Source organism: Dendropsophus ebraccatus, chromosome 5 (genome assembly GCF_027789765.1).
Source record: "Dendropsophus ebraccatus isolate aDenEbr1 chromosome 5, aDenEbr1.pat, whole genome shotgun sequence".
Taxonomy (NCBI): Eukaryota; Metazoa; Chordata; class Amphibia; order Anura; family Hylidae; genus Dendropsophus; species Dendropsophus ebraccatus.
Window position 1 is genome coordinate 62,975,936 of NC_091458.1, and position 24,164 is coordinate 63,000,099.

Sequence of the window (24,164 nt, forward strand, 5' to 3'; positions counted from 1 at the left end):
AGACTTTAATATATAGTTTTTGGACAGAGAAATAACATTAGCAAATGTTAAAATACAGTCCTCGGGTGGTGGTTGTTTACTAGGACCCCATTTATTAAATAGGGGGTGTTTTTGTCATCCTACCCACTCTTTCCAGTGAATGAAGCGTGACAGAGAAAAGTGGCTGGATTGGTTTCTTCTCTCCCATTTGCTAAGTTTGTGGTGATTTGGCAGAATTACAGAATTAACACCCTGTATAGTTTCACAGCACCTAGAAATTTCGAGTTTATTCGGTGTACCCTCCTTAGGCCCCAGCTACTTTTTTTTTTTTTTTGATCAGAAGGCACTTATAAGTGATCAGTCATGGATGGTGCATTGTGATTGATTAACTGGCACTTCTTGCTATGAATATAACATTCTCAAACAGTCTCTGGGCCCTATTGCATACTATTGCATTAAATGTTTATTGGTCAGTGATCAGCTGACGAAGAAGCAAACATCAAACTTGTTCATTGGCAGATCACATTCTTTTGCGGTGTTAAAAATCACCATTTATTGGCCTGTGTAATAGGGTATTTGTGGCCATCAAATGATGGCAAAAAAATTGCTGGGTCATTCATATGGCCCTCCTTGCCTAATAGTCAAGTCTTGAAGCTCAGGCTATGAGATCCAGTATATGTCAGGTAATCTTAGAACCTTTCACATCGGGTAATTATTCGACAATCCGTCCAGTTATGGACCTGTGTAAAAAAAAATGGCGTTTGTCCACAAACTAGAAAATGCTTGCTTGTCAGCTAATCACATCTTTTTATGTGGATTTAAAACCCAATGGTAGTTGGCAATAGTTAGTCCTGTTGAACAGTCAGTACTAACTGTCCTATGTGGGACCTTTGAGCCCTGTTAAGTACCAGGAGCCAAGTGGTACTGCAACTTCTATAAGCCCTAATTTTATACCTTTGGCTATCATCAATTTATTATTTTGCTCACAAACATCTATCATCTATTCTTTAGTTCAGTTACTTAGTAAGGCAACTTGTGATAATCTGACCTCCCATTGCATGTCATCTAGCAGGGTGTCAGACCGGTAAGGTAACAACGTGAGAGCCTTGGGCAATACCATTGTGATGTCTTATTAAACCAGAAATGTTTCTGCTAAACTAGTCAGCAGTGTTATGGTTTTTGTATAGAAAATAGGTAATAAAAGACTATCCTATATTGTACAGTCATAATACAAAAATAGCTATAGAATATGTGCAAATTTGTCACACTAAAAGTCCATCATAAAAAAAAAATGTTTATAGAAAGTTTTAATGAAAAATATATCAAGTGAATTGTTCTGTGTCAGCAAAACTAAAAACTTGCATTTTTGAAGCACATAGTATAATAAAATCCCAGCATTTTTTTTTTTAAAAAGAGGACAGGATTATGAGCAAGCGCTGCACCATGTGTGATCAGCTCGATCAGGGCAGTTGTCATACAGATCAGTTTTACTAAAGCTTTAGGGCACTCAGGAAATAGTATTGAGGAACTTGTTTTCTCCCGCTAAGGAGGACAGCATAGAGTTCAGGTCTGATACAGCCATATTGGGAACCATGGCAGCTGGGTTACGTGGCGCGCTTAAATGGGAGGAAGGCTGAGATGATCCTGGTAATCCACTTTGAGTTAAGTTATGTGGCATCAGAGATGTGTGGTCGGTGTCATCTATGATGGCTGCAAAATCAATCTGAGTGTTTTCCAAATCCAAACTGTCTAAGGTATTAGATGCTGGACAGGAGCTACTATATGGCATGGTGTCTGGCTTCACATATCCCAGGTTTGAACTGTATTGTCCATGTTGATGTCCATCACAGCTGCTTTGGGGGTGATTTAGCTTTTGGTGTCCTGTTTTCCCATGATGCATTTCAACTTGACCTGGATAATACATCATGCCAGTGGTTTCATTGGAGTCAGATTGGGGGTGAATTGGTGGCAGGGTAGGCATCCTCCTAGGGCTAGAGTCAGTTGAATGGTATGATGGACTAAGTTGAGTTGGGCTGCCCATGTATGTTGACTGACTAGTCATGCTGTGTTGTCGACTTAAAGTTTTTGGCCCACAGGGCGGATGTGGCATCATATCTACACTATAACTATGATTTCCTGGACTCCTCATGGCTTTGGAGTGGCTTGACTGGGTATCATGTGGGTTCGGACTCATTAATCTGTTTTGAGGTTGCTTGTTCTGATAATTCATATATTTAGGGCTCATATATGCTGGGGCGTGAGGTGTGTTCCTGTGCTGGTTCTGTCCAGTGTCAACATCCTCCCCAGTGCTGTTTACCATAGACATATTTTTGGGCTGCTGCTCCCACATTAGTGCTTGCTGGGACTGAACATAATTTCTGACCATCATTTCTTTGACCTGCATCATCGGTGTCTGTGACCTTCGCCCTTGAGGGCTTAGTATGTTTGGGTTAAGGCCAACATTATAGCAGAGGTTTTGCTGGCTTTCCTGTTGTCCTTGGAAATCACAGTTGGAATTCCCAGGAGACAAGGCTACAGCATTTGAGGGGTTGTAAGCCTGCTGCTGCATAGAATGTGGCTTCATGTTCTGACAGGACACCATAGAGGTCATGGACTGATGAAATTGTTGTTCTGGTTTGATTTGAACCTGACCCAAGTGGTTATACCTTTCATTATTAACATACATGCCTTGCTGTTGGCAAGAATTACTGTTTGCAAGGGAAACCTGTTTGGTTGTCTCAGAAGCTTGGCTTGGGTACTGGTTCTGACAGTGATTCCCTGGTGAAATATTTGGTGGTGCCACCTGGTGGTTTGTACTTTGGCCATCAGACATGTCCATGGTCGCTGAGCTTACTTCATGCCACTGCACAGGTAAACTAGAATTGCCAGTAACTTGCCTTGAGTTTTGGAAAGGCTGATTGTGAGCTGTCATTTGACATTGGTTTAGATCTGAGTGACTCAATACATTGCCCTGACAGGAATGGTTTGTTGTATTCATGTGTATACCGCCCAATGGTCTCTGAGAATTAGAGTAAGTGTTATGGTTTTGCATGTCTAAGCCATGAAGTTGGTGATTAAAATTCATGTGGTTATTGGGGTTCATTTGAGATCCTTGATAGTTCATATAGTGCTGCATTTCATTACCGACCATCATACCCTGTTCCTTATGTTGAGATGTTAAATCTGTGCTTGCTGTTTCCATAAACACGTTCTCACTAATGCTGGGTGGACGGGGTGAAAAAATATGTCTTTGTAAATTCACATCAGATCCCCCGTATGGTTGCTGATGTCCAAGAGTCTGTCGTCCCATCATTGACGTGTTCATATTTGACATACTCTTGAACCGCTGCACTTTGGGTATTACTTGAGGGTCTCCACTAGGTCTTGCAGGATCACTAGCTCTTCTTATTCCAGCCCCTGGTGCCTGAGAAGGATGAATTATTCCTGCACCATAACTGTGGTATTCATTGTTGCTGTGCCTTCTTTGGATATTAGTAGAATGTGCTGAAGAAATAGAAGATCCACGGTAATCACTGACACCAAAAGCAATGCGATTATTAGCACTTATTCTTTCCATATTAGGAAGAGGGGTAGGTGGAGGTCCACCAGTAGCTGCAGCATACTTTGCCTTAAGCCTATATTGCTGAGCAGGGGTAAGGCCCGGAAGACCATTGGTATTGGAATGTCTTGAAGCATCAGATGTACTTTGGTCATATGTGTCCACCATGTTTCCTACATCACCTGGTCTTTGATTAGACAGATATGGTGACACCACTGAAGATCTACGGCTCACTGTATAAGCCGAGCTCACTGTACTGGTCGTGCTATTACGTCTGTCATTCATTTGGCTTAAATGTTCGCCAGAAGTCAATTCCATGATGTTACTGTTATGGGGCAGACCACACATACTGGGCAATTCTCCCTGAGAAACTGAAACAATAAAAAGAAAAACAATTAATTCCCTGAAAACAGTACATATCCAGTGCATATATGTCAGTATACTTTAGTCAGTGATACAAATTCTAGAAAGCAAAACACACAATTACTAATTGATAGCAAATATTTAAAAGAATTCTGAACAATTTGACAAAAAAGTGGACTTTATTATTAAATGGGCACAAAACTTGACCCCATTGCTTTTTTGTAAGGTAGAACAGGGGGCTGGTTATATGTTGAAGAATACAGCTGTAAACTGCACTCTGTATTCTATTGACACCTTTTTTAAGGAGTCCAAAAAAAAAAATGGTGGAGTATTGTTCCACAAACACCTTTAGTCATTGACCTTGTCTATAATAGATTGAGATCATTGTACAATTCTGTCTTCTTTCTGGTGGATAGGTATTGCAGATATGTATTCCATAATGTTTATATTTTGTAAAAACTTTAAGATGATAAATCAAAGAAACTTAAGTTGGTAACATAACCATTTGTGACAACTGATGTTCAGCACAATAACAGTTGTATGCAAACCTTTTTCTCATATTACTGAGTTTTTTACTTGTAATGTAATACATGTAATCTACCTGTGTTGTGGATTGCAGGCAGTTTTACACACTTTCCAGAAGATGGAGCTTTTCGCATTTGGTTGAGCTTGTCGATTCTCAGGTTCTCTAGTTTTCTCAGGGCTGAAGCTCCTGCAGTACCAATAGACTCCACTGAAGGAATATCATCCAAGTTGGAAAGGTCCTCAAAGCTACCTCCTGTATTGGCATTCATTTCTACTCCACTGTCATTGTTGTTGGTGCTACCTAATGGAGACCTCTCACTGCTGCAAGATGACTGTCCTCCGGGGCTAGCTTGGGACTTCTGCACAAAGGTAAAATAAAAATAGCAATACCAGTAATATAATGGGTTCTTTTTGTAATAAAATGCTTAAAGGACATGTATCACCTAGATTTCCTTTTACAGATTAGAGTTAGATACTAAATAGAGATGAGCGAACCTCGAACATGCTCGAGTCGATCCGAACCCGAACTTTCGGCATTTGATTAGCGGTGGCTGCTGAAGTTGGATAAAGCCCTAAGGCTATGTGGAAAACATGGATATAGTGATTGGCTGTATCCATGTTTTCCAGACAACCTTAGAGCTTTATCCAAGTTTAGCAGCCCCAGCTAATCAAATACCGAACTTTTGGGTTCGGATCGACTCGAACCTGAACCCGGTTCGGTCATCTTTAATACTAAAACATGTTATTTTATTCTAATCTATTTCTATTGTTTTATTACACTTTTTGTACATTGTTATGAGGGCACCCATCTTGCCCGAGCTGTTTTTAACAGCAACACTCATGGACACAGACCACAATAGACAGACTATGCCCCCTTGAGATGAATTGGTAACATTAAAGAGCATACTGTGTGACCTTTAAAGAGGTAATTTCATGGCTGCAGCTCTGATCACAATACAGACCTGACAGATTTCTTTTAATAGTTAAAGAACTGGAAATTGCCTGCAACATAATTCTTAATAATAATAGTCTCCTATTTATATAGTGCCAACATATTCCGCAGCACTTCTGGGGGTATATATATACAGACAAAATCAGACATTACAGAGATCCACATGTGATTATCAAGGCAAACATAAGGAGCTGTTTTTTATGTCATCTCTTATGTGATCATATTCATAGAAAAAGATACTGTAATAACTTTAAAAAAGTTCTTACCAAGGACATATCTGGCACAGCCAGTCTTCCCTCCTCTTTTCGGGTCTGAGAGGAGCTTGATTCTAAATCTTGCTGGATGTCACACTTAATTCCTGGGGTCATGCCACCTTCCTGGGGTGCATGACTGCGAGGCTGACCGTCCCCTCTGTGCTTCTTTGTAATGTGTGCCTCAGGACCATGAACTGTCTTCACATGCTTTCTGAGAGAACTGGGATCTGTGTATCTCTTGGTACATCCTGGGATCTTGCACACATAGGGTTTCTAAATAAAATGCGAAGATTGTTAAGCTATACTTTATTTATAGTTTTAACTTTTTTGCATGTTTAATAATGTCATAGACGACCTATCCTACCTCATTGGAGTGAGTGCGGTTCTGGTGCTTGGCTCGGTCAGAGGCGTTGGAAAAGGCCTTGTTACAGCCTTCATGTTCACATACATAAGGCTTCTCGCCAGTGTGGGACCGCAGGTGAGTTTTCAGGTTCTCAAGGCGTGAGTAAGCTTTGTTGCAACCCTCAAACTTAAAAAACAAAACAAAATACAAACTTGTTTAATTACCACTGCATATATAGTGCCAACATAGTACTCAGTGCTGTACGGAGATTGCCATGATACACATAATTTTCTCCAGCGAATCTTACAATCTAATTTTCTTGTCTTAGCGATAGTCATGAGATATCCACAGGCATGGCTCTTTTTTTGGTACCTCAATCACCGGAAGCCACAAAAAATGTATGAGAAGTAAGGGTCTCTCATTCTCAAGATAGGTGCAGGTCCCAGAGGAGAGACCCTAATTTATCAGTTATTTATAGCCACAGAATATATCATAAATGTTTATATAGAAAATCCCCTTTAGGTAACTTCAAGTAGAATTAGGGTGGGTTCACACTACGGAATTCTTGCGGATAAACTCAGCTGAATTCCGTCGGCTGTCCGCGCGCACGGCCGCGCGCCTTTCCACCAGCTCCATAGACACCATTCTATGGGCCGGTGTATTCCGCTATCCGCCGAAAGAAGTGACATGTCACTTCTTTCGGCGGATAGCGGAATACGCCGGCCCATAGAATGGTGTTAATGGAGCAGGTGGAAAGGCGCACGGCCGTGCGCTCGGACAGATAGCGGAATTCCGCAGACATTATCCGCGAGAATTCCTCAGTATGAAACCACCCTTACACCACAAAAAGTTGTTGTTGCCCATCTAACAAAATACAAATGTTCTCTCAGCTCACCCCAGGAAGTTTGCCAATATCCATGTAACTTACTGTGCACTTGTGAGGTTTCTCTCCAGTGTGTCTCCTCATATGGACAACCAGCATGTATTGGGCCTTGAATGGTCGGAGCTCCCGAGAGCAGTCCTGCCAGTGACATACAAACTCTTTCTTCTCCCCATGGATATGTTCGTTATTAATGTGCTGTTAGAAAGCAGTTAGTTGAACTGCATTAGTGTATTGACACAGGTTTATCTTTAAAAATATTGTCCAGGATTAAAAAATGTAGTTGATTTCTTCCAAAAACAGCGCCTCACCTGTCCACAGGTTGTGTTTGGTATCACAACCTGGCTCCTTGTTGCAATACTGCACACAAACTCAGGACAAGAGTGGTGCTGTTTTTGGAAGATGGGGGAGATTTATCAAACATGGTGTAAAGTAGAATTGTCTCAGTTGCCCCTAGCAACCAATGAGATTCCACTTTTCATTCCTCACAGATTCTTTGAAAAATGAAAGGAATGGAATCTGATCGGTTGCTAGGGGCAACTAAGACAATTCTACTTTACACCAGTTTGATAACTCTCCCCCAATGTCAAGATTTTACTAGAGTAGGCTGTCTTACATGGACAAGATGTTCCTGGGTATCAAACTCTTTAGTGCAGCTTTCCCAATGACAGTTTGTCTCATAAACAGTTTCGGGCTCGTGTTTCCCATCTTCCTTTTCCAAGTCATCCCGTCCATCCAGCAAACCAAGTAAAGGATCCTATTTACCAAAAGAAAAAAAGTTTGGAAAATACATTTTGGTAAATCTTCATAAATAATTCCAGACTTCTATCTTTTTTATTATAACAAAGAGCTTTCATTAAAGGGGTACTCCGGCAGGCGGGGGGGGGGGGTGCTATTTTGGGATCTGGCCGGGGGGGGGGTGGCTGATGGAAACGACGTTCACTCACCTCCCCGGATCCAGCGTCGGGTCCCGTATCGCGGCACTCCGGTCCAAGGGTGACCGGCCGCATCCTGGTGTCTGATGTGGGCTCGAGACATGACGTCAAGTCTACCCAGCCAATCAGTGACAAAGGCGGGATATGAGCGGACTTGAAACCGATCCCGCCTCTGTCACTCACTGGCTGAGCGGACTTGAGACGTCACGTCTCGAGCCCGCGTCAGACACCAGGAAGCGGCCAGGGACCGGAGCGCCGCGATACGGGACCCGCTGCTGGAATCGGGGAGGTGAGTGGACGTTGTTGCCCTCAGCCACCTCCTCCCCGGCCAGATCCCAAAATAGCCCCCCGCGGAGTACCCCTTTAATGGCCACCCAACACTTCTATACTAGAGATGAGCGAACTTGCCGAATGTTCGAGTTCGCATGAATACAAGCGATTGTTATTTGAAGCCTGCTGCCTGGAAAAGGTGGATGCAGCCTGAGGACTACCTAGAAAACATGGATACATCCAACACTGGTGGCATTTACCCACTTTTCTTTCTTGTAAGGGCAGACATTGACGGAATGTGGTGCCAGTACTATAAGCAGAGGATGCCAACAGATCTTGCTTGCAAAAATCTCATGTTAATTTTAAGCTTTAGGCTATGTTCACACACTGTTGAAATGATGGCTGTCATTTAACAGCAAATAATGGGCTTTATTATATATATATATATATATATATATATATATACGGTTGTCATTTTGTTGGTGTGTGAACATAGCCTAAAAGTGATAAGGTTCGCAATTTTGTCTATATGCAATACCTATGCACCTGTAAACTATAACTGTCACTAATATAGGTGTATTGCAAAACAGCCGTTATATTGCTACTACAGCTACCACAAACTACAAAGGAAAAGAACAAATGCTGATTTTAATAGCAAAAACTCTTGTATCTTTATTGAATATATATATTTTAAAACAATTAATAAAAAGAGAGACAAACCAAACAATAAAAGAACGGTGGCTATCCTGGAGGTGTTCTTAATATAGCACAATCATATAGGCAAGGATCCCTGACCAACAACCTACATCAAAGTAAAGGGGGATGCATTCTCAATGACAGGCAGTAGGACAATATATAGATAATATAATAAAATAAAGTGCTAGTGCATGCAAATCATAAAATAGTCCGACGCTTAAATAAATAAGTTACTTATCCGCCCCTCATCCACTATTATTTGCCCCACAACATCTAGAGATCCAGCCAATTCAATACCTTTTATGGTCAATCACAGTGTCTATCCTCCAGGACGCCACCACCCCGACGCGCGTTTCGTTGCCTTCGTCCGGGGGTCCAACAGATCTTTCTTGCAAAAATCTCATGTTAATTTTAAGCTTTAGGATATGTTCACCCACTGTTGAAATGATGGCTGTCATTTAAAAGCAAATATTGGGCTTTATTATTTATATATATATATATATATATATATATATACACTCACCGGCCACTTTATTAGGTACACCATGCTAGTAACGGGTTGGACCCCCTTTTGCCTTCAGAACTGCCTCAATTCTTCGTGGCATAGATTTAACAAGGTGCTGGAAGCATTCCTCAGAGATTTTGGTCCATATTGACATGATGGCATCACACAGTTGCCGCAGATTTGTTGGCTGCATATCCATGATGCGAATCTCCCGTTCCACCACATCCCAAAGATGCTCTATTGGATTGAGATCTGGTGACTGTGGAGGCCATTTGAGTACAGTGAACTCATTGTCATGTTCAAGAAACCAGTCTGAGATGATTCTAGCTTTATGACATGGCGCATTATCCTGCTGAAAGTAGCCATCAGATGTTGGGTACATTGTGGTCATAAAGGGATGGACATGGTCAGCAACAATACTCAGGTAGGCTGTGGCGTTGCAACGATGCTCAATTGGTACCAAGGGGCCCAAAGAGTGCCAAGAAAATATTCCCCACACCATGACACCACCACCACCAGCCTGAACAGTTGATACAAGGCAGGATGGATCCATGCTTTCATGTTGTTGACGCCAAATTCTGACCCTACCATCCGAATGTCGCAGCAGAAATCGAGATTCATCAGACCAGGCAACGTTTTTCCAATCTTCTACTGTCCAATTTCGATGAGCTTGTGCAAATTGTAGCCTCAGTTTCCTGTTCTTAGCTGAAAGGAGTGGCACCCGGTGTGGTCTTCTGCTGCTGTAGCCCATCTGCCTCAAAGTTGGACGTACTGTGCATTCAGAGATGCTCTTCTGCCTACCTTGGTTGTAACGGTTGGCTATTTGAGTCACTGTTGCCTTTCTATCAGCTCGAACCAGTCTGCCCATTCTCCTCTGACCTCTGGCATCAACAAGGCATTTCCGCCCACAGAACTGCCGCTCACTGGATGTTTTTTCTTTTTCGGACCATTCTCTGTAAACCCTAGAGATGGTTGTGCGTGAAAATCCCAGTAGATCAGCAGTTTCTGAAATACTCAGACCAGCCCTTCTGGCACCAACGACCATGCCACGTTCAAAGGCACTCAAATCACCTTTCTTCCCCATACTGATGCTCGGTTTGAACTGCAGGAGATTGTCTTGACCATGTCTACATGCCTAAATGCACTTAGTTGCCGCCATGTGATTGGCTGATTAGAAATTAAGTGGTAACGTGCAGTTGGACAGGTGTACCTAATAAAGTGGCCGGTGAGTGTGTATATATATATATATATATATATATATATATATATATATATATACAGTATATATATATATATATATATATATATATACAGTATATATATATATATATATATATATATATACAGTATATATATATATATATATATATATATATATATATATATATATATATATATGGTTGCCATTTTGTTGGTGTGTGAACATAGCCTAAAAGTGGTAAGGGTACAGTGAGGGACCTTGATACCCAACATAATTTATATTTATACATTTGGGGGAGATTTATCCAATGGTGTAAAATATAGACTGGTGTAAACTGCCCACAGCAAGTTCTGGTAATATGATAGAGGAGCTGTGATTGGTTGCTGTGGGCAGTTTCCACCAGTCTGTATTTTACACCTTTTCATAAATATGGGCTTTGGTGTCCTACAAAAAAAAAATTATTCTTTTTTTTTTTTTAAATACTACCTAACCTTACCATTTATCAATATACTACATGTGGATTTGGGTTTTGTTGTTTGGTTTAGTAAAGTATAGATTGTCTCTGACACTTGATAAAGAAATATATACAGTGGTATATTGAATAAACTACTGTAAAATATCAATCTACCTGTGTCCCAGCAGAAGCTGGACTTGAGATGTCACCCTCTGATCCATCTTCCAGACGTTTAGTATTCATAGCTTCTAATCCTGTGCTAGATAGTGGCTCTGACTTCAGCTAAAGCAAGGAAGAAAATGTTATTAAATTAGTTGTAGATAGGATTCAGTGTGTGAGAAGCTCCATTAATGCTGGTGCCAGCCATCTTTCAAGAGGTGTTCCAGCAAAAAAAAACAACTGATGGCCTATCCTTTAAGAGTAATTGTAGAATTGCCTGTTTATGTTAAGCTGTGCATAAACATTAAAATATTTTTTGCAAAGAAGGAACTACCCACCTGACAGTGCTTGATAGAGGAGCGAGACTGCAGTACACCTACTCCTCTGCTGGACAAGTGCTCATGGGAATTGTAAGACATTAAAGGGTTTGATCCATAGGATGTCCCTTGTGGTCTCTGGTGATTAAGGCAATTTGGATACCCAAGGGAAGGACTGTAAATAGAGACAACACAATATAAGGAGTTATAAGTTATCTAATCATTTACATAGAGAAACAGATATGTTGAAATTGCTCAATATAGAATTAAAGGGGTTGTCAGATGCTGTTTCTTTTTTTTTATGTAAAAAGGCTGAGATTAAAAAAAAAGAAAATTGTTCCCCCACTTTTCAGACAGTGCCTGCCCCCCCCCCCAATTTACTACTTACAGGTCTCCTTTCCATACATAGGAAATGACCTGCCATAGCCAGTGATTGGCTGAGCATGCATTTCCCTGTGTGAACACAGGGAACATGAAGTGTGATCTGTGGGGATACAGTATATCATCAGAACAGCAGCAGCTTGGGATCAGGCAGGTGTGTACAGCTGTTTTAGTCCAGCCTGATCACTTAGAAAAAAAGGATATAAAATGCTGGACAACTTCTTCAATTTAAGATTATCTTCATATGCAGAAAAAAGTGATAAAACAATATAGAATATGGATTATATAGATTATAAGTTTACAAATACATAAAATATAAAGGGAGATTTCACTGGAAAACCTCTTTAAAGGAGTTATCCAGATCTACAAACCATGGCCACTTTCTTTCAGAGACAACACGATTCTTGTCTCGACTTTTCAGGTGTGGTTTGCAATTAAGCTCCATTCAATTCACTGGAACTGAGCAGCAAAACCCCACTCAAGCTGGAGACAAGAGTGGGGCCGTCTCTGGAAGAAAGTGGCCATGTTTTTGTAGCGCTGGATAACCCCTTTAATCCTTTAGAAAATAGTTTCATTTTTTCACCATAGAGGCGTGCAGATGTTAGCCCTGAGGTTTGACCTGGCCCCCCCATCACATACCAAAACAGCAGTATTATAAATGGCATACATATTCTATAACTGCTTGTTGTACATAACCTACTGTATCCAAAGACTTGGTGGACTCCTAAAGCCCTCACCCAAGCACTCAGCCAAGGCTGTAATACCCATGTTTGCTAGGGGTAATAAAAGGGGTAGGGGTAATAACAGACATCAGGTTGTATCAGATTGCTTACTGTAAGATGTAAACTATTAAACAATGTTAGCTGTGTTCATTGCTATGCACTATCCTGCTTAATTAGGCTGGGTTCACACACTGTATATTTCAGGCAGTATTTGGTCCTCAAGTCAGGTCCTCATAGCAACCAAAACCAGGAGTGGATTGAAAACACAGAAAGGATCTGTTCACATAATGTTGAAATTGAGTGGATGGCCGTTATATAACGGTAAATAACTGCCATTATTTCAATATAACAGCCGTTGTTTTAAAATAACAGCAAAAATTTGCCATTAAATGACAGCCATCCACTCAATTACAACATTATGTGAACATAGCCTTTCTGTGTTTTCAATCCACTCCTGGTTTTGGTTGCTATACAGCCTCACAAATACAGCCTCAAATATACATAGTGTGAACCCAGCCTAAAAATGTATTTAAACAGTTGCTTTGTTTTTATACCTGATTGTTCCTATTGATAAATGACCATAGGAGCCATTGGCTGAGGAACATCTGGAGTTGATAAAAGCCACCAGGGAGTTAGGGGATGTACGGATCATGGTCTGCAGGTCAATACTAGCGTCTGATAGTGGAGATATAGACATCGCTCTCTTCTTGCTTAACTTCACTGAACTTCTAGGAGTGGAGAAACGAGATCCTGAATGGGGAGGAAAAACACCAAATGATTGACAGGAAACACCAAACTAAATGATTTTTTTTTTTAAATGCACCGTCCCTCTTATGGTAATATGTATTCAAAAAGTTGTCTTGGTTTTATTGAAATGGTTTAATTACTTGGTAGGAAAAAGTTATGTTGGGCCCTTATGTCTGCACCATTTGTGAGATCTATTTACTATTATTAAATAGGGATATATTACACAAGAAGCAAAGACATTTGTGCTAAAGGTTACTATTTAGCTCCAAGAGGTGGTCTTTAGAAGGTGCAATACTCAACTGTTAGTATTAGGCCTACAGTATATATGGGGTTTTAATTTATAGATATTTAGGCAAATAATCACTGATTATCAGCAAACTACGGTCTTGATAATGTGAAGGAAATTAGTTATGGATTTTGCATTGGTGTATAGGAGCCTCAAATTACACCTCTGGTCTACATCTATATAAAGGACACATGTATATATTGTCACCTATGATTTTATTTTTGACATCCAGAAAATTTCCAGGAAACTACTCACCATCTGCAGAAGGCATTTGTTCATTGGCTTGTGCAAGGCTGAACCCATGTTGGCTGGTCATTAGGTTGTTCTGGTGGCAGTAAGGCATATCGCTCATGCCTGAAAACCAAATTACACAAAGATGCATGACAAAGACAAAAACAAAATGGCTCCAAAGTAATAGCATAAACACAGTTCATTATACATGATGAAGCTAATAATAAAAATAAGGGGTATACACAAGAAGTAACATGGTTCATACCATCCCTCTCATCTGTATATGTGTCCAGAATGCACGTGCAATCTGAAAACAATGGTGGCGCTCCATAAGTGAGTCTTATCTTCCCTTACAGAGTGGGGAACGCCTCCCATTATCGCTGCAGCAGCATCACTAGTGTAATATGTGATTTGGTCTCCTAAAGCAAAGTGTCCACAGTAGTCAATAAAGCAAGTATTTTGTTTGTTTGGGCAAAGAGAGAGGAGCAGCACCACCTTATACTCATTCTGAGCACTTTGCTGATGAGTCAAATTGATGCAGAACCACTGGCATTGATTTGTTTCATTGATGACTATAAGAGGAGCACTCAAGGAGTATGGTACTGTATGAGGGTCACCATTATTTGGAGTTAAGCACTTCGGGGTACTATTACTGTGTGAAAAACATAATTGTGGTATTGAGGCACTATCACTGTGTGTGAACACAAGGGAAGGGACAAATAGGCAACATTACTAAAGGTAACCTATTAGGCCCCCTTCATGATTCATTCTTAATGAATATTAATGGTATATATTGAGATGTTGGCAAAGTGCGATGGCCAGGAGAAATGATAAAGGCAGTCTGGCTGGATAAAGAGAAAAAGAGAAAGTGAACACCTTCAATCTCAGAGGTTACCTGTGAGTCACTGGATGTAACTGCACTGTAATCACTTATATGGGCTACGAAGCAAGTGTAGAATTAACATCTACCACTATATGCTCACTGTATTAAAGAAATAGTATTGTTTGTGATTTTTATTCTTTGACAGTATAGTAACATTCAATTGTTATGCAGTGGCAATGTGTGCTCTTGTTCTGACGGTAATATTTGGTAAGTATGTTATACAGAGACTATGGGGCACATTTATCAAAAATGCTTCCCTGGTGTAAAAACTTTGTGACTATTTGCAGCTTTGAGTTGTACTAGCCAAGTTGGTGGGACCTTGTACAGAGAGGCCATAATTTCACAGAAAGGGGGCTAGAAGACGTACAATGTGGTTAAAATGTTTAATACTGACATATAGGCAGCCTCAGATGTGCCTTTTATTTATCAAGAGGTGTGCACCTCTTCATAAAACTAGCATGTTAGTCCCCTGCTATGTTTACTTAAAAGAGGTTTTCTAGGCAAGATATACTGATAATCTGTCCATAGGATCGGTCATACAGTCACCAATCAGTCCGGCGCTCACACAGTGACCAGGGCTAGAGGCAGTTGGTTCTGTATACTGTGAAATTCCGGACTTCTTTGCTTTCTCTCCTGGTAAAGCAGGGCTGTATACTACAGTGGACGTTGCTGTGCAGAAGATGTGGCTGCTGATGTTTGGGGAGAAAACATTACATCCTTGCTCAGCCAGCTGACAACAAGGGAAGTGTGGCCAAAGCTTCAGTATTACATTATTTTTAACCCCCTGCCCTGTTAAGAAAACCCTGTGTATAATAATAATAATAATAATAATCTGATAGGTGATGAAACTACATTTCAGGTCAGAGTTTATGACATTTCTAAATAGATATAAAAGAATAGCATAAGTATGCACCGTTTGATGCTAATCCAAAAGAACAGTAATTATCAGACATTGTGTCTTTTTACTGAATCATCTCACAGCTGGCTGCCATCAGACCAGTGGCGTAGCTACCGCAGTCGCAGCGGTTGCCGCTGTGACTGGGCCACTACCAAGGGGGGGCCCGCGAGGCCCCCGCTTGCCACTGCACTGCCGTCCTCCCACTCCCTCTTGTGATCGCAAGCAATGTTTTGCTTGCGATCACAAGAGGGAGGCTGGGACGGGCCCCGGCTGACTTGCAGCTCCCTGGCTCTGTCCCCGGCAGCACACATACCAGTGAGCTCTGTGTGCGCCGGTGAAGTACTTCCGGAGCAGGGAGCGTCTCACTGGTGTGTGTGCTGCATAGTTTTTCCGTGATTGTCCCGCTTCTGAGAAGACAGCCCCGGCAAAACCGTGTCCCAGGAGGCCCCACCTCCTGCCATGGGAAGCCCTGCCCCCGCCAGTGCGGGTGACATTGTTCATGCAAGCAGGGACAGGAGTGCTGGGAAACCATACAGGTGAGTATAGCGTTTTTTGTTTTAAATACAGATGATGGGTGTAGTGGTATGATGATAAAGGAACAAGAGGATGATGAGGATGTAGTGGTATGATGATAAAGGAACAAGAGGATGATGAGGATGTAGTGGTATAAAGGAACAAGAGGATGATGGGGGTGTAGTGGTATGATGGTAAAGGAACAAGAGGATGATGAGGGGTGTAGTGGTATGATGGTAAAGGAACAAGAGGATGATGAGGATGTAGTGGTATGAAGGAACAAGAGGATGATGAGGGGTGTAGTGGTATGATGATAAAGGAACAAGAGGATGATGAAGGGTGTAGTGGTATGATGGTAAAGGAACAAGAGGATGATGATGAGGATGTAGTGGTATGATGCTGAAGGAACAAGAGGATGATGAGGATGTAGTGGTATGATGCTGAAGGAACAAGAGGATGATGATGAGGATGTAGTGGTATGATGCTGAAGGAACAAGAGGATGATGAGGATGTAGTGGTATGATGGTAAAGGAACAAGAGGATGATGATGAGGATGTAGTGGTATGACAAAGGAACAAGAGAATGATGAGGGGTGTAGTGGTATGATGCTGAAGGAACAAGAGGATGATGAGGATGTAGTGGTATGAAGGAACAAGAGGATGATGAGGGGTGTAGTGGTATGATGATGGAACAAGAGGATGATGAGGGGTGTAGTGGTATGATGATGGAACAAGAGGATGACGAGGGGTGTAGTGGTATAATGCTGAAGGAACAAGAGGATGACGAGGGGTGTAGTGGTATAATGCTGAAGGAACAAGAGGATGATGAGGGGTGTAGTGGTTTGATGGAGGAACAAGAGGGTGATGAGGATGTAGTGGTATGATGAAGGAACAAGAAAGTGATGAGGGGTGTAGTGGTATGATAAAGGAAGAAGAGGGTGATGAGGATGTAGTGGTATGATGAAGGAACAAGAGGGTGATGAGGATGTAGTGGTATGATGAAGGAACAAGAGGATGATGAGGGGTGTAGTGGTATGATGAAGGAACAAGAGAATGATGAGGAGTGCAGTGGTATGATTCTGAAGGAACAAGAGGATGATGAGGATGTAGTGGTATGATGCTAAAGGAACAAGAGGATGATGAGGGGTGTAGTGGTATGATGAAGGAACAAGAGGATGATGAGGATGTAGTGGTATGATGATGATGGAACAAGAGGATGATGAGGGGTGTAGTGGTATGATGATGATAGAACAAGAGGATGATGAGGGGTGTAGTGGTATGATGAAGGAACAAGAGGGTGATGAGGATGTAGTGGTATGATGAAGGAACAAGAGGATGATGAGGGGTGTAGTGGTATGATGAAGGAACAAGAGAATGATGAGGGGTGCAGTGGTATGATTCTGAAGGAACAAGAGGATGATGAGGATGTAGTGGTATGATACTAAAGGAACAAGAGGATGATGAGGGGTGTAGTGGTATGATGAAGGAACAAGAGGATGATGAGGATGTAGTGGTATGATGATGATGATGATGGAACAAGAGGATGATGAGGGGTGTAGTGGTATGATGATGATAGAACAAGAGGATGATGAGGGGTGTAGTGGTATGATGAAGGAACAAGAGGGTGATGAGGATGTAGTGGTATGATGAAGGAACAAGAGGGTGATGAGGATGTAGTGGTATCATGCTGAAGGAACAAGAGGATGATGAGGGGTGTAGTGGTATGACAATGAGGGAACAAGAGGATGTTGGGGGGTGTAGTGGTATGATGATGAAGGAACAAGAGGATGATGAGGGGTGTAGTGGTATGATGATGAAAGGGCGGGAGGATGATGAAGGGGTATTAGTATGATAATGGAGGAGGATGAAGGGGGTAGTAATATAAAGATGGAGGGGCAGGAGGATGAAATGGGTAGTAGTATGATGATGGAGAGGCAGGAGGATGAAGAAACAGTAGTATTATGATGGAGGTGGTTGTAGTATGATGATGAGGGGCAGGAGGATGAAAGGGGTAGTAGTATAACACGGGGGGGGGCATCTATAAGGGGGATTACACGGGGGGGGGGGAATACAATAGGGCATGTACTATAGAGGACCACACAGAGGGGGGCATATACTATAAGGGGGTCACATAGAGTCAGCCTACCCACTAAATGAAGGTGTAAAGGGGCAAATACAGATGTGCAGTTTGTAGAGAGATGAGGATGGTGACAGAGTGAGGGGCCTAATATGTTTGTCTGACAGATTCTGTGGATTCGTGGCTCAGAGAAGTTCTCATAATGGCCCAGGGCAGATGGACAAGATGAAAAAGGAAGAACGATCAGAGAAGACGTCCCCTATGAGTCACTTGATATAACTGCACGATAATGTATATGGTGTATAGAACCTGTGTAGAGCTGGGGCTACCTTTATATGACTATATAATATTTGCCCCTTGTATACTGTTATTATTGGCAATATTGGTCTCAGTATACAGGATTTGGTTAGTAACAGTATGGCGGTAATATGTATGGTGATATTTCCTATATACTGGTATTATTGGTAATATCGGTCTTGAGATATATATATACCAATAGCATCGAGGAAGGGGGGGCCCAAGTTGACCTCTTGCACCAGGGCCCAAGAGACATTAGCTACGCCCCTGCATCAGACTGTTAAGTGGGAAAACTATAACCTTTGTTTGACCTTGACTCCATAATCTGCATCTATCTATCCCATCATGACCAGATACTGACCTTCAGCCATGACATTGGGTGACCTCAGGTAACAGTGTTCAACATAACTGTTCATAGGAGGGTTCATAGAATTGAACATTGCAGGCGGGCACTGGCGGGAAGCCATTATGTGAGCAATTTCTAGTCAGTGGCACATTTATTCCTACAAAAAAAGAGAAAATTGTATACAAAATTGCATCATATATACAAAGTATCAACAGACTATATACAAACTATATACATTTATATACAGACAGACACACCATTTTAGGCTTACTTATAGCAACAAGCCATTACACAGTGTATTACACAGTCTTTCTTATGTCAGTGGGAACTGTGTAAAGTCTCATTTCACCAGTAGAGGTGCTGTGAGTTTCCCAGCATATCACAGCTGATTGCTGAGAGTCCTAGCAGGAAAAATCCCTGTTATAAGTTTGAAGAGTTTGACAGGGTTACTGGTTGGGCATCATTGCTCTGGAATTACTGACTATCCAGTGTAATTTGCAAATATACCAGCAGGTGGTGCTAGAATAGTGCATGTACTTAGTTGGCAAAGTATGTCCAAATAAAGCTGCAGAAAATGTACTTAACTAATTTAACATCTGTAACATGATGGAATTATCCAACCCGGCCTGATGATGCTTGGAATATTCAGTCTATGAAATGTAGGTGGTCCAAGTAAAACTAGACAGTAGCTGGAAATGTTAATGTAAATCGAATCTTTCTATTCCTTATGATTGAATATATGGTAAAAGCGTTAAAGTAACAGCCCCGTAATAGAAAACACGGCTCATCAGTTACACAGAGGTTTATGAGACAGCAATATGATGGATGGGTTATTGTTGCTCCACTTCAACAGGACAGACGCAGGGTCTTTTCTTACCACCCACACATTTAGTGCATCTTTTTACTTGGGTCTGTGTTCTATTTTTAACCCTTTATGACACTTGCATGTGCACACTTTGCAGAAAACTGTTTTGGCTTTGCAATTTCTACACAAAGAACAGTTGAAGCAATAATCATTGTATCTAAAGGGATCTAATCTGTGGATATCTGTTCCATCTGACATCTGTATGTTGAGTTTTATGTAGCAGCTACTACCACCATGGTAGCATTGAACAACAATTGGCTGATTCATTCATAAGTCATGGTGAAAATCATTAGAATTAGAGCGACTTATTTCTGCATGTCTGTTGTATAAGGATAAATTCTTCGATAATGAGAACACGTAGGAATTCTTTGTACCTTTGGCCAGCATAAGTCATGGTTAATAGTTGTCGCCTTTTACACCATTTTATAGAAGCTGATGTTGTTCAGGCTTATTGTGAGAAGCCCGTATACATATGGCACACACCGGTGTCAGATAGTAACATGAGATTACCACGGCTGGCTTCATGTACGTCAGCCAAATAATACGCTGAAATTAAACAGGCTGCCTGAAAACTGTGGAATGTACTTTCCCTGCATTTTTATAGGGTGCTGTAAGCATGGAAAGCAATTTGGGCTTGGTTACTGTATTATACATGTACTATACAAAGCTCAGGCCGAATGACCTGCTGAGACTCCATTTATTGCCGCTTGGACAGCGGATCTCTCTGCATGATGCCCACGTATGGCTCTGTAGACAATTACAGAATTTACAGGAACTATCTGGCTAGGTCAAAGGAGGTCAAAGGGAGACAGCTATGTTGCAGACTTGAGCTGTTCAACAGCTGAGATGCTTCATAATGAGGAACAGGTCAGCTGACGCTGCTACTACGCTCCTCCTTCAACTTGGGTGGTATAGGGGAAGACTGAGAGAAGCCAGCCATCCAGTCAGCCAGCATAACAATAGACAAGCTGCATTCAGCAGCTCCCTGAAGGGATCTCTCACTTCCTGACAAGCTGGAATTGGAGAGTCCTAGATGATGTGATTCTTTTTCCTCTAGTCTTCCCAGCTGGACTGCACGTACATATTCTGACATGTCTTCCCACCTGATATAACCATACCTTCCAGTATCACCCAAGTTACACACTGATGCCTCTCATTGCCCACTAACTAATGCCAAAAGTTAAAGGATCAATCAAGGCAATTTTTTCCCCCTATCTGAGAGTAACATAGCGTGCATAATTAATGGGGTATACTGACCTGAATTAACTTATGGCAGGCAGAAACGATGAGTGCTCCAGAACTGTGGCCGTCTCAATGGCAGGAGTGCCGAGGCTCTATTTGTTGTCTGTCCAGAGATAGCTCAAGACCCTATTACATGAAGTAATTATCAGCCGTATTTGGCCATTTACCGGCCATCACAGCCGATAATCGCTTTGTGTAATATGAACATGAACATGTTCATGTAACATGAACGATGTTGGCTGATTGTTGTCTGTGGTTGTCTTTCAACATGTTGAAAGACAAACGACTAAGATAGCAACAATCTGCTGCTTTCGCTGCTGGGCTTTAAATCGTTCAGGGAGCCCCCACGCGGCTCCTTCCCCCCCCCCCCCCCCCCCACCTGCACCTACCCACTTGCTGTTGGCACGTGTAATAGTGGTGGCAGCAAGCGGGGAATGAGGAGCAAGCGAGCGCTGACCTGACAGGTCGGCGCTTGCTTGTTCCAGGAGATTGCCCCGGCTTAAGTACAACACTCGACTTCTCTTGGCTGAGTGCTTCTCTCTCTGCTTTACTGTTCTCCCATCTTAATTAAAGAGTCTGCCTCCATAGACTTATTATAAAATTCAGCGTGAGGAGTACCTAGCCAAGTGCTTCTCCCAGCTCGTTCTAGTGATCAGTGATCAGACCCCGTCATTCCAATCGTTTGACTTGACTCTGTGACATGTCAAAAGTTTTTGTAAATTTCAGGGACATGTTAAAAATTATATTGTGCTGTAAGCTTAGACATATTGAAAACTGCACATCAAAATATTTGGCGAACAGACTCAAGGCAAATGTATGCAACTCTCCATCTTTGCTGAATGGTGGCCACCCATGGCTTTATTAAAAACTGTCAACGGTTAGCAACCACGCAGTTCCATGAACAACCAAGGAGGGGGAGAAATACTGTGGTCCCTATACATAATGCCCCATACGCCTCCCATACGCCATATGCCTCTTCATGGCAACCTGCGAAGAGACGGCAGTCACCCCCAGGCTGGGCGTGGGCCTGGTGCTCTGGCGGAGATATATAGACAACATCATTGTCATATGGGACAGCACACGTGACGATCTTGAGATCTTCATAAATACTCTTAATCAAAATGACTGAAACATAAGGTTAACACCAGTAATAAGTAGATCTGAAATAGAATTCCTTGATCTCCATATACTTGCGTCAGAGGAAGGCTTTGAATGTAGAACCTATCAGAAACCGACAGCCAGAAACAGCTATATTCTCTTTAATAGTTGCCACCTCCCTAGGTGGCTAATCAATGTCCCCACAGGACAGTTCAGAAGACTAAAAAGGAACTGCACAAAATCCGACCAATTTGAGTTTGAGGCCCAGAAATTAACAACACGGTTCCAAGAAAAGAAATATCCAGACACCATTGTACAAAAATCACTAGCTAAAGTTAGAGGACTAGAACGCCAATCATTCTTTAATTCAACATACAAAGCTCCTACAGAAAGAATGGAATCCAACATCCTACCATTCAATTCAGACCATAAGAAAGTGGAAAAACTTATTACAAAAAACTGGCATTTAATTCAAAGAGATAAAACAGTAGGACCCTGCCTTCCACAGAGACACCCAATAGTGTATACCAGAGCTCCCAATTTGGGAATCCAAGTGGCCCCCACTGTCACCAAGAGAACTCAGAATGCCACCACCTCCAGGTCTTGGCTGCAAACACCGGGCTTCCATAAATGTGGCACATGTGTGGGATGTAAAAATACATCTACCCCCAGACACACCATAAGCGTTATATCAACTTCCAACAACTATAAGATGAACATCAAGGAATGCTTGACGTGTAATTCCAAAGGAGTCATTTACGTTATACAGTGCAACTGTCCCAAACAATATGTGGGTAGGACAAAAAGACAGCTAAAAATTTGAATTATGGAACACATTCGTAACATCAGAAAAGGTGAAATGACTCACCTCCTCTCATCCCACTTTAAAGAGACGCATCAGTTTGATCCTTCCCAATTATCCTTTCTAGCCATACAAAGTGTACAGAAGGACTGGAGAGGGGGCGACTTTATTAGTAAGATGTCAAGGATAGAATCCCAGAGAATATTTTTACTTGGTAGCCTTGAACCTAGGGGCCTGAATGCCGAGATGGAGGTTTATGCTTTTTTGATATTTTATATATGACTATATATGTCCTTTTGCACCCCCCCTCCCCTCCCCCCCCCGGCTATCTCGATGCCACAGCCACCTCCGTGCCTAGCCGTTCTCCACAGCGCCGGAGCCGTCTCTGCCTCCTTGGTCCCAGCCAACCCATTCCCCACTCATGCCTCTAGTTGGTATCACATAGACCAGCCATCATTCTGTTACCTGAAATAAATCCTTTGGTTCCTAATTTACAAGATGCGTTCTTCAAGTAATTCTCCTAGAACATGAGTATAGTCCAGCAATTTATATTCATTCTCTATTAATTTTTATTATTTTTATTCAATTTCATTTTTCCCTCATCTCACAATCGATCTGTTTTTGATGTATTAGTTTATTCCTTTTGATGTATAAGTCCACTCTTAATATGAACCCGAGAGCTATATGTATTTGAATTCATGCATAAATTCACATGATGCGATTATCATGCGGTTTGTAAGGGAAAATCATTCCCTCAAAATATAAGTATTACCCATTTATTCATTCATCCATCTATCTTATTTATTCACTCAATATTCCAAAATCCATTATTTATTTTTCCACTTTTTTTATGTTTTATTATTCTTCACTTCTGTATGTGTTAGTACATATCATGAACCTGAGAACTACATCTAATCGAAATCATACATCTGATCATCATATATTCTTTTATAAGCACTGGTCCAAACTATCCAAACCTCCCCTACCTTTCGATATATCCAACATCCCTTGATTATTTATCCATTTATTAATCTATTCATACATACACCCATATATCTACCATTTTATGATCTACAATTTCGATTATATACACCAGATCACTATACATGATCTTAGAGACATCAGTCAAATCTCTTCTATATTTTCCACCATATATATATTACATATTTACTCATGTTCACACACTATGTCTTGTCCGAGCGTTTTCTATGATATATCTTTTCATTTCTGCAAATTCACATAATACGGCCTCTCTGGATGCTCCCATGTTACATGTTTGATGAGGATCGACTTTTACAGCCCACCTATCTATTGATGTACATTATAGGAATTTGATGTTTTATTTTAACATTGTATGTTTGTTACATAATTTGTCCAAGATAAGT

At 41.5% G+C, this 24,164-nt stretch overlaps 1 protein-coding gene across 1 annotated transcript in view; it reads right to left on the bottom strand.

Moving 5' to 3' along the window:
• Window positions 1-655: 655 nt before the first annotated feature.
• The window catches only part of GLI1 (GLI family zinc finger 1), a 104,883-nt gene continuing 81,374 nt past the window's right edge, over window positions 656-24,164 (bottom strand). The window contains exons 2-12 of the mRNA XM_069970376.1: window positions 18,788-18,929; window positions 13,784-13,882; window positions 13,050-13,245; window positions 11,414-11,567; window positions 11,091-11,198; window positions 7,472-7,612; window positions 6,904-7,053; window positions 5,997-6,161; window positions 5,645-5,905; window positions 4,503-4,785; window positions 656-3,909 (exon numbers count right to left, since the gene is read on the bottom strand). Coding sequence (XP_069826477.1) covers window positions 1,487-3,909; window positions 4,503-4,785; window positions 5,645-5,905; window positions 5,997-6,161; window positions 6,904-7,053; window positions 7,472-7,612; window positions 11,091-11,198; window positions 11,414-11,567; window positions 13,050-13,245; window positions 13,784-13,882; window positions 18,788-18,893 — 4,086 coding nt within the window. The 5' untranslated portion in view covers window positions 18,894-18,929 and the 3' untranslated portion in view covers window positions 656-1,486. The remainder of the gene's footprint in view (window positions 3,910-4,502; window positions 4,786-5,644; window positions 5,906-5,996; window positions 6,162-6,903; window positions 7,054-7,471; window positions 7,613-11,090; window positions 11,199-11,413; window positions 11,568-13,049; window positions 13,246-13,783; window positions 13,883-18,787; window positions 18,930-24,164) is intronic.